We start from the raw sequence: 17,092 nt of genomic DNA, 5'->3' as shown, positions 1-17,092 counted from the left end.
TCCTATTGGCCTCAGTTGCTTTTAAGGTATCTGCTTTAGTTTCTCTGTGTTAAGGGCAACAAATGCTAGCTAATTAGATTTGGTCTCCTATTAAGCTGTTGATGATATTTGACTTCCTTTGGTGATTGAAGTGGCTAGGGATTGGACAGCTAGGGCTGTGGACCAACTGCATTTTCTTAAATTCTAGTGTAACTTGATATTTGAGGTAGTAGAGTGCCTACCTAGCCTCTGGGTTCAGTCCTCAGCACTGGGGGCAAAAAAGACAAAACAAAAAAAATTCTAATGCAATCTATAGATAATTAATATACAATTATATTACACTTTTTTCAATGCTGGAGATTTAACTCAGGGCCTTATGGTACGTGTTAGGCAAGCCCTCTACCACTTGAGCCACACTCCCAACTTTTTTTGTTTGTATTTTTGTTAATTTTTCTGCTTGTTTTTTGGTGATTTAAACTTAGGGCCTTATGCTTGTTATGTAGGCACACTACCGCTTGAGCCATTCCACCAACTTGTATACTTGTATTTCATTTTTGAAATAGAGTCTTGCTAATTTTGCTCATATTGGCCTCAAACTTGTGATTCTTCTGCCTCAGCTGGGGTCACAGATGTGACCCTCCAAACCTGGCTTCAGAAGCTTTTTTTTTTTTTTATCATTTTTACATTTACTCACATGTGTATACATTGTTTGGGTCACTCTCCCCCTCCCTGCCTGCCCCCAGAAGCATTTTTAATATTAACACCAAATAAACATATTTATGAAGGAAAGAGACCTAAAATTATTATTTTTGTGAATAAAAACAGAAACCTCAACTTCATCAGTTTAGGCTTGATCACATGTTTTACTTTGATTGTTTTTACTTTGAAGGTGGGTTTTTAAGAGCTTATTTGCATTAAAGAATATTAACATGAGAAAACTGACCACTTATTTTTGTGTTCCTATTTAATGTAAAGTTAATAAGAGTAGGACTGGAAGGCTGGCATATGTACTCAGTCCAGTAAAGTACAGGACAGCTAACAAAACATTTAACTAGATGATCTTCTGTCCTACAGTCTGATTATAATAAGCCATTTACATTAGACTTAGTGCTGATTGCTTTGTTGCACTGATTACTTGGCAACCATAAATGGCAATATGTGTGTGTATAAGTATCTTATTACAAGTAGATTTTAAGCATTTGGGGGTCAAGGTTTTATCTCATATATGTATTTTCTTTGTATTCCACACTGGCTTTAGGATACTTTTATGAGTCTGTTCCTCATAAAAGAATCTAGTCCTAAGTTGGAAAAAACAAAACTGGTGGGTGGGGGCAATAGTGATTTCATATACCCAGATTAGGAGTTTCTTCTATAGTACTGACATGATCATCAGGACTGTATTTTGAACTTACTTCAAAAACAATTTTTCCCCATGTGAATACCCCTTCTATTACGAGGCAGATACATTTATTAGTGTATTGAGTCTCTGAACTTCTTTACCCTTTGGTCTCCGTTCTGTGTGGTATATAATACATATTTGATTTAAAGAGTAAGGGTTCTACAGTAAACAGCCTGATGCTTTACCCTGAAACATCACTAGCTATGAACTTAGGTTTCTTCATTTGTACAATGGTGACACAAATAATATACCTTTAATAGATTTTGAGATCAATTGAATTAAATGTATATAAAGCATTTAGCCCAGTACCTGAAAAATAAAAAAATATTGTGTGTTGCTGTCATGGTGATGGGTAGCCTAGTAATTGGGGCCAGAGGATAATATGATCAGTTCACTAAGAACTTACGTTTAACTCTGTTGTGACTTATTGGTTTTGGTATTTATGTATATCTTTCTTCTGAGAGTTATTCAGTAATGGGGAAAAGATAATGGGTAATTCTCTGGGGATAGAGCACTTACCTACCATGTACAGGGCCCTGGGTTCAAACCCCAGCATTGTAAAAAAAAAAAAAAAAAAAGGATAATTTAATAGTTAACTCAAAATACTGAATAAAAAGTAAGGGAATTCAGTTGCATACAATGGTCTTTAACACTAGACCCTAAAATATTCATATTAGATTACTCTATCCCTAAGTATGAGTTTTGTGAAAAGGAGATTGCTTTCATAGGAGAACATAATTTATTTTATGCAAGTGTTCTTGCAAAAGAATTTGGAAGACAGGTTTAGAAACAAGTTTCAGGTATAAAGATAATTGTTAACATTTGAGATATTTTTACCTTGCCTCACTGATACGTTTGAGATAATTGTTAAAGTGATTTTTTTTTTGTTAAAGAAAAAGTTTTCATGCCTATGCTTCTAGTACTTGGGAGGGAGAGATTCAGGAGGGCATGGAGGCTCCATCTATCATCCCACCTATGCAGGAGGTGTAAATAGGAGGATTGCCAACCCTGGTATAAAAATGAGACTGCAATCGAAAAATAACTAAAAGCAAAAGGGCTAGGGGCATGACTAAAGTGATAGAGCGACTGCCTGGCAATCACAAGGCCAAGTTCAAACCCTAGTACCATGGGGTGGGGAGAGGGGAGGGAGGGAAAGAGGTGTGTGTGTGTGTGTGTGTGTGTGTGTGTGTGTGTGTGTGTGTGTGTGTGTGTGTGTTAGTGTTAGTGTTAGTGTTAGTGTTAGTGTTAGTGTTAGTGTTAGTGTTAGTGTTAGTGTTATACCTGCCTGGGCTACACCTCAAGAAAAAATTGCTTTATTCATTACTGTATAGATACTCCATATTAAAATGATGTTCCAATTATTTTGGGGTATAAGGATAGTTGATAGGTGTGATATTGGGGAAGAGAACTACAATTTTGAGCTATATCAGAACATCTGTTTTTATTGTCAAATTATTTTTCTAAACGTCATTGGTATGCATGAATATCAGTAGGCACTTGTGTATGTTGAAGATATAGACTTAATGCAAGTGAGAAGTAGTCTTGTGTTCATCAAGTCCATTGACAGTAGTTCAGATTAATATACTCATCCCAGACTGTTTTACCTAAAGTTTAAAGGCCTTTGATAAAGAATAGTATAGTATTCATGGCTTTATTGTCCACACAAATTACATATGTTTCTTGTGGTGTTTCAGTTCACTTTCCTTCATGGGTCCTATTTCATGAATGAGAACATGGCAAAAAATTAAATGTTATAAATTAATTTATGACCTACTTTTTGTTTTTCCTGTTGATTAGTTTTGAGGTGTTCCCTCTTTTCCTTTGATAATTGCTTAAAATGAGAAAGGTATAGCCTGGTATTGTTGTTCAGGAATTTCTTTGATTCAAAATATAATCAGAATTTATAATAGGAATGGGAATGTTAGGAGTAGAGGAGATTTTACAGTAAGGGCAACAAGTTGCCTTTGTTTCTTTGTAATGTAAATTCTAGATGGATAGGGAAAATAGTACATGCAAATCAAGAATGTAAAGGATTTGTTAGACTGTATAGTTTATGCTTTAGGAATGGACAAGTAGTAGTATTATCTAGAATGGTAAGAAAACAAATAGGAAAAGGCAGTATTGTTCTCAGTACATGATAGGCATTCAGATAATTGTTAAGTGAGTGAGGTGGAAAATAGTAATGATATTGTCAAATATTTATTGATTACCTATGTTCTAATTGGTGTTTTTGCACAAGATAAAACTAAATCTGTGGCCTAAACAAGCTTATATTCTACTGGGAGGAAACAGACACTATATTAAAACAAAACAAACAAAATTTCCCCTTTTTGCTAGGCATGGCTCATGCCTGTAATCCTAACATTTGGGAGACTGAGGCATGAGAATTGAGAGATGGAGTCCAGCCTGAGCAAGACTATGTCTCAACAACATAACACCACTAGCACCTTCATTGATAAATGCTAGGAATAAATTAAGGTACTGTAAGATTGAATGATGCAGCAAACGTAAGAGTAGATAATATTTGGAATGCTCTCTTATTATTGAGAAGTGGCTCTCTGTTGAAAATCTAGAGGTATTAGTACTCTAAGAAGGAACAGCAAATGAAAAGGCCTTAGGCAAAAGAAATGGCTTGGAATGTCTCAGGGATAGAAAGAATGCTAATGAGGTCAGGCACGATGACTCATGCTTTTTTTTTTTTTTTCTTCCTTTTTTGCAGTACTGGGGCTTGAACTCAGAGCCTACACCTTGTGCCACTCCACCAGCTCTTTTTGTGATGGGTTATTTTGAGATAGGGTCTTGCAAACTATTTGCCTGGGCTGTCTTCGAACGGTGATCCTCCTGATCTCTGCTTCCTGAGTAGCTAGGATTACAGGTGTGAGCCACCTGCGCCCAGCAAAGTTCAGTTTTTTTTGTTGTTGCTGTTGTTATCCTATAAGCAAAGTAATAAATACTGAAGGAGGTATGATTTCATGGAAGATAATAAAAAAAATTAAGACTAGTTTGAGCCAAAAGGGGAAAATTTTAAAAGATTATTTTATGAAGAACCATTGAGAAAGGAAAAATACTTGTTTTTGTTTTAGCTTTGAGATAAGAGTCTCGCTATGTTGTCAGTCTGGCCTAGAATTCATTTTACTCCTGCCTCAGCCTTTTGAGTGCTGGGATTATAATGAACACTATGACAATCAGCTAGGAAAAACAGTAGTTAAACTACATTGTCATTGATAGTATGAGGCATTCTGTAGAGGTGCTACATATGGCGGAAGTTGTTCATCATAGAATTGATGAAGTACAGTAGTTCTGGCATCATAGGAGATTTTTAACAGTTTGGGGACAGGTAAAAAAAAGTTTAACCTAGCACTGCTTCAAATTTTATCTGTAAATTGCCAGCTTCCCTGCCTTCATCCTACTCTCTTCATTACTTTGTTTTGACTACCACAATCATTTGTGAACGGACTTGACAGAATTATGATAGAGTTAGGCCTACATTTGGGGAGAGGATTTTTTCTTTTGGTGGTACTGAGATTTGAACTCAAGGCTTTATGTTTGCTACCACTTGAGTCACTCTGCCAGCCCTTTTTTGTGTTGACTGTTTTCAAGATAGGGTATTGAGAACTATTTGTCTGGAGTGGCTTCGAACAGCAATTCTGCTGAGCTCTGCCTCCTGAGTAGCTAGGATTACAGATGTGAGCCACTGCTACCCAGCTGGGAAGAGGAATTTTTAAAGAGCAGTTAAAATAGATGTATTCTAGTCTTGCCATATAGCCTACAGGAATAACCTGTTTGAAATATAAATCTGGCTGTCATGTCCTGTCCCTTCCTCCCGTCTTTTTCAAACTGGGTTTTGAATTCAGGGCCTCATACTTGCGAGCCCTTTGCCAGCTATTTTGTGTTTGGTTTTTTCAAGATAGAGTCTTGAATGTTTCCTGGGCTGGCTTTGAACTTTGATCCTTCTGATCTCTGCCTCCCAGAGTAGCTAGGATCACAAATGTGAGCCACCAGCATCCAGCTTCCCTTCCTTAGGTAAAATGTCCCCCAGTATTCCTTGGTGCACTAGTGTACACAAGACTTTTGGTGTTCCCTTCTTCACAGTTAGAATACTGTGTGATTACCTTTGTTAGAACATAACTGAGTTCAAAGGCCAGGTGCCTTGATACATGGAGCAAATACACTGTTATAAGGAGCACCGTGTATATCTTGCATTTATGAAAGCTGATGTTGACTTGCTACAAAAAATTCAGATTATGATTCTTCTTGATGAGAAACCTGGCCACTTGCCCTTATTCCACTTGATTTTTGGCTTCTTTCTGCCATTTATCTTATGCTCAGGTAGTATTGAATTGTTATTTCCTTATACATATTCCTCTAAATTTTAATCTCTGTCCCTTTGCTTGGATCTTCCCATAAATACATCCTTCAAAAACATATCCTTTCTTTAGATAAGATTCTTTACATTCCTATCATCTACAAAACTGAGTTGTTTATTTTTCAGTTTGTTGGTACACTGTACATATTTCTAACCTTGTTGGAATTGTCTTCTTAACAAGAATTTTGTAATTTACAGGCTTCTGTAAACTTCTTAAGGGCAGGGATTCTGCTTTATTTGCATTTAATCTCTAGCACTTAGTACACAGCTTGCCACTGTCTTCAATAAATACTTGTTAAACGAAATGTAATTGAGGCTCTGAAAGAATGGACAGTTCATATAGAATAGTAGGTACTTAGTGTTCTGTTTTAATAAAAACAACTTTCATTTCATTTTAAGTATTTATGATTTCGTTTTGTTCTTTTGCATGTTTTCTTGGCTGAATGGAAATAGAGAAGAAGAAAATGAGGTAAGTATAATTTAACTAGTCATTCAGTGATTATGGGATTGACCTAAGTACATTTTAGAGACTACATAAAAGCTAAAAACATGTAAGTTTTAGCTATCATTTGGAATGTGAAGTAATGTAATATTTTTTCTTAATTTTGTTTTTAGAGCTACAATAGCTCATTCCAGTAAGGAATGTTATGTATCATAAGAAAATGGCTTTTAAAAAGCTTCAGAAACTTTAGGAAAGCTAGAGGAATCTGGCAGCTCCAAAGACACCCTTTTTTTGTTGTTGTTGGTACTGGAGTTTGAATTCAGGACTTTGAGCTTGCAAGGCAGGCTGTTTACTGCTTGAGCCACACTTCCAGCTTCAAAGACAACTTTTATCTGTTTTTATGTATTGAACTTCCATATAAGATTTAATTTGAAAAGTGGATTTTGTTTCTTAGAAATAATTGAGAACCACTGCTCTATGATAACATGTGAAACTTTTACTTTCCCACTTGCATAGTATTTCATACTTTTGAAAACTGATTTCTGATTTCATCATGTTCTAGGGGAAATTACTCTCTTAAACATCAATTATAAAAATTTTGTGGATGGTAAACATACCATCTTTAATTTTAAGCTTGTTAATTTCTGTAGATTTTTCTACAACCTAGGTTATGATTTCTAACTCCCACCATTCCTTTGGCAGTTTGGCAAATAATGGAGGGAGAAGTCTTCTTAGATATATACTGTTGCTCACACAGTAGAATCAGCCTATAAATTGGCATTACCCAAGTGTGGTAGCCCAAGTGGAGATGGTGGCAGTGTGCAAGGTAGATGGCCTGGTCCTTCTTTGGTTATTTTATCTATAAAATGATCTGGTAGGAGGCTGCTTTGTATCGGAGGTTTCCCAAACCTGTGAAGTTCATCAGAATTGCCTCTGGTGGTTGGGGATGTAGCTCACTGGTGTTTGCCTTGCATACATGAGGCCCTGGGTTTGACCCCCAGTAACACACACACACACACACACACACACACACACACACACAAATAAAAAACAAAAAGAACTGCCTGTGGCCTGTGATGCTTATTGCTCCTTCCCGCCAAACAAAATTAAAACACCCCAAAAAAACATTCTTGCTTCACTTTAGAGCTATTGAATCAGTATCTCCTAGACTGTGGGTCACAGATTTTGTTTCTACCACACACTTAATTGATTCTGTGTAATGCCAGGAAACTGCTTGTTTGTTGATCTCTAATGTTTCAGGTATAACACAAGAACAAATTGTTTTGAATATTAAGATGGTAGCTACTAGCTTTAATATAAACATCAGGCATAAAAAAAATTCTTGTTGAAAAATGCTACCTGGAGGGCTGGCAGAGTGGCTGAAGTGGTAGAATGCCTGCTTAGCAAGCATGAGACCCTGACTTCAAACCCCAGTCCCACCAAAAAAAGAAAAAAAGAAAAATGTTACCTGGAAAATAGTTATAAAATTGGATGACTATTTATATAATTAATTAGTTAATTTTACAGTACTGGAGTTTGAACTCAGTACCTTGTGCTTACTGGGTAGGTGCTCTACCACTTGAGCCATGTCCCTAGCTCCTTTTACTTTAGGTATTTTTCAAATAGGGTCTCACATTTATATCTGAGCTGGTCTGGACTGTGATCCTCCTGTTCTTCCTGCATAGCTGAAATGATAGGCATGTACCACAATCCCACCTTTTCCTTTTATTGATTGAACCTTTTGCCTGGGATTGTCCTTGAACTTTGATCTTGCCTCTCAAGTAGCTGGGATTATAAGCATGAGTCATTGCATCCAGATGGATGATTTTTTTTTTTCTTTTTTCTGTTGTGGTAGTGGGCTTTTAACTCAGGGCCTCAGGCTTGCTAGGCAGGTGCTCTACCACTTGAGCCACACCTCCAGCCCCAGGGATGAAATTATTTATGTATGAGAAAATAAGAATGGAAAACCATGGGTAATTGTCAGAGCTGGGAGTTGTGGATGCTTAGTGGCTTATTCTCTGTACTTTTGAGTGTGATGGAAGAAATTTCCCTGAATGATAAAAATGTTAAACTCTGATGCTGGTCATTTGAAAGTAACTGCTGTTTGTTGTATTAGTAATTGTTTTGTTCATTTATAGGCAAAGATTGAAAATGTGCAGAAAACAGGTTTCATCAAAGGACCAATGTTCAAAGTTGCTTCTAGTCGGTTTTTGCCCAAAGGCACGAAGACAAAAGTAAATTTGGAGGAACAGGGACGACAGAAGGTGTCATTCAGCTTCAGCCTTACAAAGAAGACTTTGCAGAATAGGTTTCTCACTGCACTTGGCAGTGAAAAACAAAATGATACTCCAAACTCCCCAGCTATACCTCTTCAAGTAGACTCAACCCCTAAAATTAAAATGGACATTGGGGATACCTTATCTACTACAGAAGAATCTTCCCCACCAAAATCAAGAGTGGAATTGGGCAAAATTCATTTTAAGAAACATCTGCTTCATGTAACATCCAGGCCACAGCTGGCTACTACCATATCAGTAGTATCTCCATCTCCTCCTACAGTACAGATACCAGCAGTCATAGCAGAATCAACTATAGACTCACCACCTTCATCTCCACCTCCACCACCTCCACCTCCTCAAGTCACAACACCCTCACCACCAGCACCAATAACAGAGCCTGTGGCCTTGCCACACACACCAGTAACAGTTCTGACAGCACCAGTATCCTTACCAGTAGATGTAGCAGTTAGACCTCTGAAAGAACCACCACTTACAGTTGTACCAGAATCTTTAGAAGTAGATCCTAAGCAGGTTACTGTATCTAATAGTTCAGAAGAACACATAACTCAAAATTTGAAGGAACAAGCGGATACTCCCCCGCAAAAAGAAAATTCCCATATTGGGAAGGCAGAAGAAATTCTAGATAGTTCTAAGATTAGTCTGAGCTCTAAAAAAACAGGTTCTAAGAAGAAATCTTCACAATTTGAAGGCACATTTCTTGGTTCAGAATCTGATGATGATTCTGTACGGACTTCTTCAAGTCAAAGATCACATGAATTAAAATTTTCAAGCATTGAAAAGGAAAGAGATTTTAAAAAGAACTCAGCACCTTTAAAAAGTGAGGATTTAGGGAAATCATCACGATCTAAACCAGAGAGAGATGATAAATATTTTAGCTACTCAAAACTTGAAAGAGATACTCGGTATGTATCTTCTCGATGTAGGTCAGAAAGGGAGCGAAGGCGGAGCAGATCTCGTTCTAGAACTGACAGAGGCTCTAGAACTAGTTTATCTTATTCCCGGTCAGAACGATCTCATTATTATGAGTCTGATCGGCGCTACCATAGGAGTTCCCCTTATCGAGAGAGGACACGCTATTCTCGGCCATATATAGATAACAGAGCACGAGAGAGTTCTGACTCTGAAGATGAGTATAAGAAGACATACTCGAGGCGCAACTCATCTCATTCCTCCTCTTACAGAGACCTAAGGACATCATCATCCTACTCTAAATCTGATCGGGAGTGCAAAACTGAGAGCTCTTACTTAGAGGCGGAGAGAAGAGGAAAGTATTCTTCAAAACTAGAAAGAGAATCCAAAAGGACTTCAGAACATGAAGCAATAAAAAGATGTTCTCCCCCCAGTGACCTGGGATTCCGGCGGGGATCATCATATTCCAAGCACGATAATAGTGTTTCCCGGCATAAATCTGCCCTTTCAAAGCATATATCCAAGTCTGATAAATTTAAAAATTCTTTCTGTTGCACAGAATTAAATGAGGAAAGCAGACAGTCTCATTCTTTTGGTTTACAGACTCCTTGTTCAAAAGGTAGTGAATTAAGAACAAATAGTAAAATTCCTGAAAGAGAAAAGACTGGGTCTCCATCTCCATCAGATCAATTAAATGATTCACCTACTTTTAAAAAGCTAGATGAGTCACCTATTTTTAAGTCTGAATTTATAGGACATGATAGCCATGATAGTATTAAAGAATTGGACTCTTCATCAAAAGTGAAGAAAGATGAATTAAAAAGTTTTTGTCCCATTGAATTAAATATAAATGGATCTCCTGGGGCAGGATCAGATGTGGCAGCGTTTTGCACTTCTAAAACTGATGCTGTTTTCATGACTTCTGATGATAGTGTGACTGGATCAGAGGTATCCCCTTTGGTCAAGACATGCATGCTTTCATCAAATGGATTTCAGAATACTAGCAGATGCAAAGAAAAAGACTTGGATGATAGTAAGTCAAAAAGTCCATTTAGAGAAACCGAACCTCTAGTGTCACCACACCTTGATAAACTCATGTCTTTGTCAGTTACGACTATAGATTATTCCAAAACAGTAGTTAAAGAATCAGTTGATAAGAGAGTTCCTTGCTACAAAACCAAAGATTCGGATAGATACTGTACTGCAAATGAGAGTAACTCTTCCTCATGTTATGAAGCTGAAAACATTGACCCTTCAGTTATGAAGATTTCTTCAAATAGCTTTATGAATATGCATTTGGAATCAAAAACAGTTAAATGTGATAATAGAAATCTGACAGATCAGCACTCAAAATTTGCATGTGAAGAATTTAAGCAGAATGTTGGTTGCACTAGTTCAGCTTGCATTAACCATTTTGATGATCTACATGAGCCTATAGAAAGTTCAGGTACTGCTTCATCTCTTCAGAATTTTCCATCAGGAATAAAAGTGGACAGTTTAACTCTCTTGCAGTGTGATGAGGACACATCTCCAGTTTTGGATGCAGTGCTGAAGAGTAAAATAAGTACAGAGTTTTTAAAGCATGCAGGTAAAGAAACAAGAGAAATAGATAGTGCCCTTCCAGATTCAAGAAAGGGATTTGCTTCTTGGGAAAACAGGCATAATAATGGATTATCTGGGAAGTGTTTGCAAGAAGCTCAAGAAGAAGGGAATTCTGTGTTGTCTGACAGAAGAAGACCAGAAATCTCTTTAGATGAAGAAGGAGGAAGAGGACATGTGCATACTTCTGATGACTCAGAAGTTGTATTTTCTTCTTATGATTTGAATTTAACTATGGAAGACAATGATAGTGTACCTTATACCTTAAAATGTGACAGTAGTGGTCATGCTCCAGAAATTGTGTCTACTGTCCATGAAGATTATTCTGGTTCTTCGGAAAGTTCAAGTGATGAAAGTGATTCAGAAGATACAGAGTCTGATGATAGCAGTGTTCCAAGAAACCGTCTCCAGTCCATTGTGGTTGTGCCAAAGAATTCTACTTTGCCCATGGAAGAAACAAGTCCTTGTTCTTCTCGGAGCAGTCAGAGTTACAGACATTATTCTGACCATTGGGAAGATGAGAGAGTGGAGTCAAGGCGACATTCATACGAGGAAAAATTCGAGAATATGGCAAGTAAAGGATGTCTTCAAACTGAAAAGTTCTTCCTTCATAAAGGAACAGAGAAGAATCCAGAATTTTCTTTTGTACAGTTCAACAGAAAACAAGTAGAGAAGCACTTGCCTGACATTGCTCATCCTCAGAGTGATGGGGTTGATAGTACAAGTCATACAGATGTGAAATCTGACCCTCTAGGTCACCTAAATTCAGAGGATACAGTAAAAGCCAAAATGTCTAGGCAGCAAGAAGAGCTGCCAGTTTATTCTTCTGATGATTTTGAAGATGTCCCAAGTAAGTCTCGGCAACAGATCACTTTCCCTAACAGGCCAGATAGTAGACTGGGAAAAATGGGGCTGAATTTTTCTTCTGTTTGTGATATTTCTCGCATGGATGGCTTGCATTCTTCAGAAGAGCTCAGAAACTTGGGATGGGACTTCTCTCAACAAGAAAGGCCTACTAGCACATATCAGCAACCAGACAGCAGCTATGGAGCCTGTGGTACACACAAGTATCAGCAAAGTACAGAACAGTATGGTGGAACCCGTAATTACTGGCAAGGCAATGGCTACTGGGATCCAAGATCAGCAGGTAGACCTCCTGGAACTGGGGTTGCTTATGAACGAATTCAAGGTCAGGTACCAGATTCCTTAACGGATGACCGGGAAGAGGAGGAGAATTGGAATCAACGAGGTGGATCCCACTTTTTAAGCCAGTCCAATAAATACCTTCTATCACTTCAGAAGGACAAGGGATCAGTACAAGCACCTGAAATAAGCAGCAATTCCATTAAAGACTCTTTGGCTGCAAGTGAAAGGAAAGAGTTTTCAAAAAACTTTGAAAAAAATGATATCAAAGATAGAGGACCTCCTAAAAAACGGAGGCAGGAATTGGAGAGTGATTCTGAAAGTGATGGTGAGCTTCAGGATAGAAAGAAAGTTAGAGTGGAGGTGGAGCAGGAAGAGACATCAGTGCCTCCACACTCAGAGCTAATTGGACCTTCCTGTGTCATGGACGACTTCAGGGACCCACAGCGATGGAAGGAATGTGCCAAGCAGGGGAAGATGCCTTGTTACTTTGATCTTATTGAAGAAAATGTTTATTTAACAGAAAGGTAAGCCTAATTAATACTTGTCTGACAAATTTTAGCTTTTTTTTGTTGTTAATTTTTCAAGAATTCAAACTGTGATAAAGGGTTGTGTGATAAAATGCAAATTAAAAATATATAGTGTTTTTACCTATTTGAATTTAATAGAATAGATTCTTTCCTCTAGTGTGTGTGTGTGTGTGTGTGTGTGTGTGTGTGTGTGTGTATGTGTGTTTTAATAACCCCCTGCCTAGTTTTGTTTTTTTTCCCCCTTATTACTTCTTTGGATGTAAAAGTATAATTTAGGCTAGCTGAATTTTTCTCTTAATTCCTTTTTCATGTTAAAGTGTGACAGAAATGAAATAACCCCAGCAAGAAGAAAACTGGCTGTGCTATTTTTTCTTCTTTTTTTAATGTGTACAATGAAGTATCTTTAGGCACTTTAGGAAGCTGAAACTAGGTTAAAACAGTTTCTGTTTTAATGGATTAAATTTGGCAATAGCATAACAATAGTGTAACAAATACTTTGGAATGGTAACATAGATGATTAAAAATCTCTAACATGAAACAAAGTGTAAAGAAAGAGGGGATAATGAAACATACTCCTGTAGATCAGATGTCTGCAGTCTGTTTTAACTTTTACCCCTCTTCGATAATTTCTTTTTTTATTCCCCCACCCTTTTATTAGTGCCCTGTTAATTATACAGTGTGGGGAGTTTCATTGTGATGTTTCTGTACATATAATAAATACGTATTATCATATTTACTCTTATTTCTCTTTCTTATTCCTGTTCCTCCACTCCTTTATAAAATTTTCTTGGTACAAATATATGTTGAATGTGCTTTATAAAATATATACATACGTGCGTGTGCGTGTGCGTGTGCGTGTGTGTGTGTGTGTGTGTGTGTGTGTATACTTTCCTACCCTCCCATTCTCTCTTCATGGAAATTTGCCTCCTAGTTAAGAATCAACCCAGCTATCATCCCTTTAAGCATATTCAAGTTTTTGTTAAATGGAGGAAATATTTTACTTGTGTGGAAAGTGTAAGACTTCACCAAAAGTTTTTTCTTATTACAAAATAACTTTTGTATTGTAGAGAGCCTCTTATAGTTCTGTTCATTTATAGGTAGTTGAAAACTAGGTCTCAATTCAAAGTATTGAATACTTCAGGTAGTATCTTTTAGGAATCTTGTGATTAGTAGAATTTACAGGGTCTTTATAAAACAGTATAAAGTGCCTGTTATGTGTTAGGTGCTTAGGAACTGCTAACAAGACAAATTATTGTAAAATAGTATTAGCATAATGAAAAGAATAATGGAAACAGACTCAGCTGCAAAAATCTGTAGACAGGAGTCCTAATATGGCCATCTACAGCAATACAAAATAAAGCTGCTGTTGGTTCATCAAAATTATAGCTCAAGTACTTGCAAATGGATATTTTGTTTATCTTTAGGCATGTTTAGGTTAAGTAGAACTCATAGATTCACTAGTGAATTGTATCTTTAGTTGATCCACAGAATCTTTTTTTTTTTTTCCCTCCAGTATTAATATTTGAACTCAGGGCTTTGCAACTCTTCTACACTTGAGCCACACATCCAGCCCTTTTTGCTTTAAGTTGTTTTTTGAATAGGGTCTTACTTTTTGTCCAGGGCAACCCTTGAACCTCCTACTTACAGCTTCCAAGTAGCTGGAATGACAGGCTTGTGCCACCATACCCAGTTTGTTTTGTTGAGGTGGTGTCTCGATAACTTTTTGCCTGGGTTGGCCTCAAACTGTGATCCTTCTGATCTCTGCCTCCCTGGTAGTTGGGATTATAGATGTGAGCCACCATGCTTGGCTTTATTTATTTTTGAGGCAGATGGTTACTATATAGCCCAGGCTGGCCTTGAACTCATGATCCTCTTACCTGAGCCTTCCTAGTGCTGGAATTAGAGGTATGTACCACCATGCCTGGCTAGGAATCATTCTTTTAAATTAAACTTAGCTGAAACTATTGCAGTACTTTTTAGGTACTTTATAAAATGGACTAGAATGGAACACTTACTGAAGATCAAAGCAGATTCGAGTTAGGAGATTAAGATAGCCACTTAAAACAACTGTGTTCTTCCCTGAGTTAGTCTTCTAATTTTTTTTTTTTTTGTGACACTAGGGTTTGAACTCAGGGCCTCACGTGTGCTAGGTAGATGCTCTTACTGCTTGAGCAACTCTGCCCATTTAGTTTTCTACTCTTAAGATCTTTTTTGGTTTTTTAAAAAACTTCGACCAGTGTTAAAAAATAAAGAGTACAGTAAAAGACAATAGTCACATTTTTGAGCCAGGCATAGTGGTGTGCACACCTGTAATCCTGAGTGCCTTTTACTTAAGTTAAATATATGAAAAATACATGTGTTTGTGATTGAAAAAAATTTTAAACATAGGAAAGGAAGAAAGGGAGAAAATTAAACATTTATTGGATTCTAGTACTCAGAAGGCAGAAGCAGGGGTATCATGAATTTAAGGCCAGCCTAGGCTATGTAGTGAGAACCTATTGCAAAACAAAAAGCAAAAACCCACATTTTCACTTTTGCTTTACAAACTCTGGTGTGGGTTTATAATTACACCCACCAATTATTTTGAACAGTTTTGTTTTTCTCCAAAATAAGTTTGTCTGCATTGAGAAAGTTTTGCTTCTGAAATCTTTATCTGATTCTTCTTTTTAAATTTTTTTTTACATTTATTTGTTTGTTTATTTTTGAGACTGTTTCAGTATCTTACCTGGGCTAGCCCAGAACTTTTGGGATTAAGCAATCCTCCTGCCTTAATGTCCTGAATAGCTGGTCCTGCAGGTATACCCTACCATACCCGGTTCTGAGTATTTTATAGTCACAGTTCATGGGGGTTTTTTTTGTTTGTTTTTTTTCCCCCCTCCGGTGGGGGAGTTTGAACTCAGGACTTCACACTTGCTAGGCAGGCACTCTACCACTGGAACCACTCTACCCAGTCTTAAAAAAAAAAATCATTCACTTTTGTTTTAAACAGGTTTACTCAAGTATGATAATGCTAAAGATTTATAAAGAAGATTTGGTTGAATTAAATTCTTAACTCAAAACTCTTAATTAAAAACTGATATTTGGCATTTCCTTTTTTCCTCAGTCTTGAATCGCAACTATTGTTTGTTCCCATGAGGTCTGATTCTTAAACTTTAATTAATCAGCCATGTTATTATTTGAAACTCATGAATTTTCCTATTTTCTCTTGAATTTGTTATGACCTGACACTTGAAATTGCTCAGAATTTGGTACTTAGCTCACTTGGACCAGGAAATAAGGATTGAGTTCCAAAATGGTAGACTTGACTCAATCTATCCTCCCACTGCCAAGGTTAAGCTTTCTTCTGTCATCTTTTTTTTTTTTTTCCTCCTCTTCTTTTTGAGACAAGATCTCACTATGCAGTCTGGGCTGGCCTTGAACTCATTACGTAGCCTCTGTCTCTCAAGTGTTCTCCATTTGAATAATTTATAGGAATCGTTAAATGTGAAACTAATGAGATTTTGCACATATTTGATTATGTGTGTTTTATCATCTTCAGATTTATTTAACCAGTTGTTATGAAATTTTACTCAATAGAAAGAAGAATAAATCCCATCGGGATATTAAGCGAATGCAGTGTGAGTGTACACCTCTTTCCAAAGATGAAAGAGCTCAAGGTGAAATAGCATGTGGGGAAGATTGTCTTAATCGTCTCCTTATGATCGAATGGTAAGTAAATTAAAATGCTCTACTTCTACTCAACTCTTCTATTAGATGTCATTAAATATTAGAAATAATAGAGTAAAGTTTAGCCTTTTTTTTAACCGTATGGATGAATAATAAAATCTCTAGTGATAAAAAAAATGGATATTAATACGGAAACAAATGTCCCCTGCCTTGTAGATTATAGTACCTGGCACATTTTCAGTGGCTTATAAAGTAGTTCTATTGCTAATTCTAATATGCTGATACTAATTTTTATTTTGGTCATTTTTCACTTGTAATGCTTGTGTCCTGGGAAGTAAAAGGTGGTATTTTTAGCATTCAATATAAAATGAGATAAAATCCTTATCTTTCAAAAATGCAACGCCTTCCTTTCCAAAACCTCAATCCCTTTGTTTATAGTCTTCCCAGGAAAATTTTAATGTCTCTGCCAACGTATGCAGAGGTTTTCCTCTTTATTTATTTTTTTGCTGTGCTGGGGTTTGAACTTGGCCTTGCATTTGCTAGACAAGTACTCTACCACATGAGTCATGCCACCAGTCCAATGTTTTTCTCCTTTTATGCCTAGAAATAAAATCTTAGCTATATTTACTTTTTTTGGATTTGCTAACCAGACCTAATCAGAGTTGTACATATGAACCTATCTAAATTTTCCCTTGACTGCATTGTGTATCCTATTCATAGTTAATCCATAGTTACTAATCTAGTAATAGACAGTTTGCT

General features: G+C 36.9%; 1 protein-coding gene across 6 annotated transcripts in view; it reads left to right on the top strand.

The window, feature by feature from the left end:
* Setd2 (SET domain containing 2, histone lysine methyltransferase) overlaps positions 1–17,092 on the top strand; it is a 116,890-nt gene that overhangs the window by 14,853 nt on the left and 84,945 nt on the right. For 5 of the 6 annotated variants that reach the window (XR_012443175.1, XR_012443176.1, XM_074059455.1 and 2 more), the window contains exons 2-4: positions 6,198–6,213; positions 8,325–12,664; positions 16,244–16,375. Coding sequence is in view for 4 of the 6 variants with exons in the window: in XM_074059455.1 (XP_073915556.1) it covers positions 6,198–6,213; positions 8,325–12,664; positions 16,244–16,375 (4,488 nt within the window). In the remaining 2 variants the exon portion in view is untranslated. The remainder of the gene's footprint in view (positions 1–6,197; positions 6,214–8,324; positions 12,665–16,243; positions 16,376–17,092) is intronic. The other variant, XM_074059456.1, reaches the window with a different exon arrangement.

This window comes from Castor canadensis, chromosome 17, assembly GCF_047511655.1.
Source record: "Castor canadensis chromosome 17, mCasCan1.hap1v2, whole genome shotgun sequence".
NCBI lineage: Eukaryota > Metazoa > Chordata > Mammalia > Rodentia > Castoridae > Castor > Castor canadensis.
The sequence above is the reverse complement of the archived record's forward strand: the minus strand, read 5'-3'. Positions and strand labels throughout refer to the sequence as shown.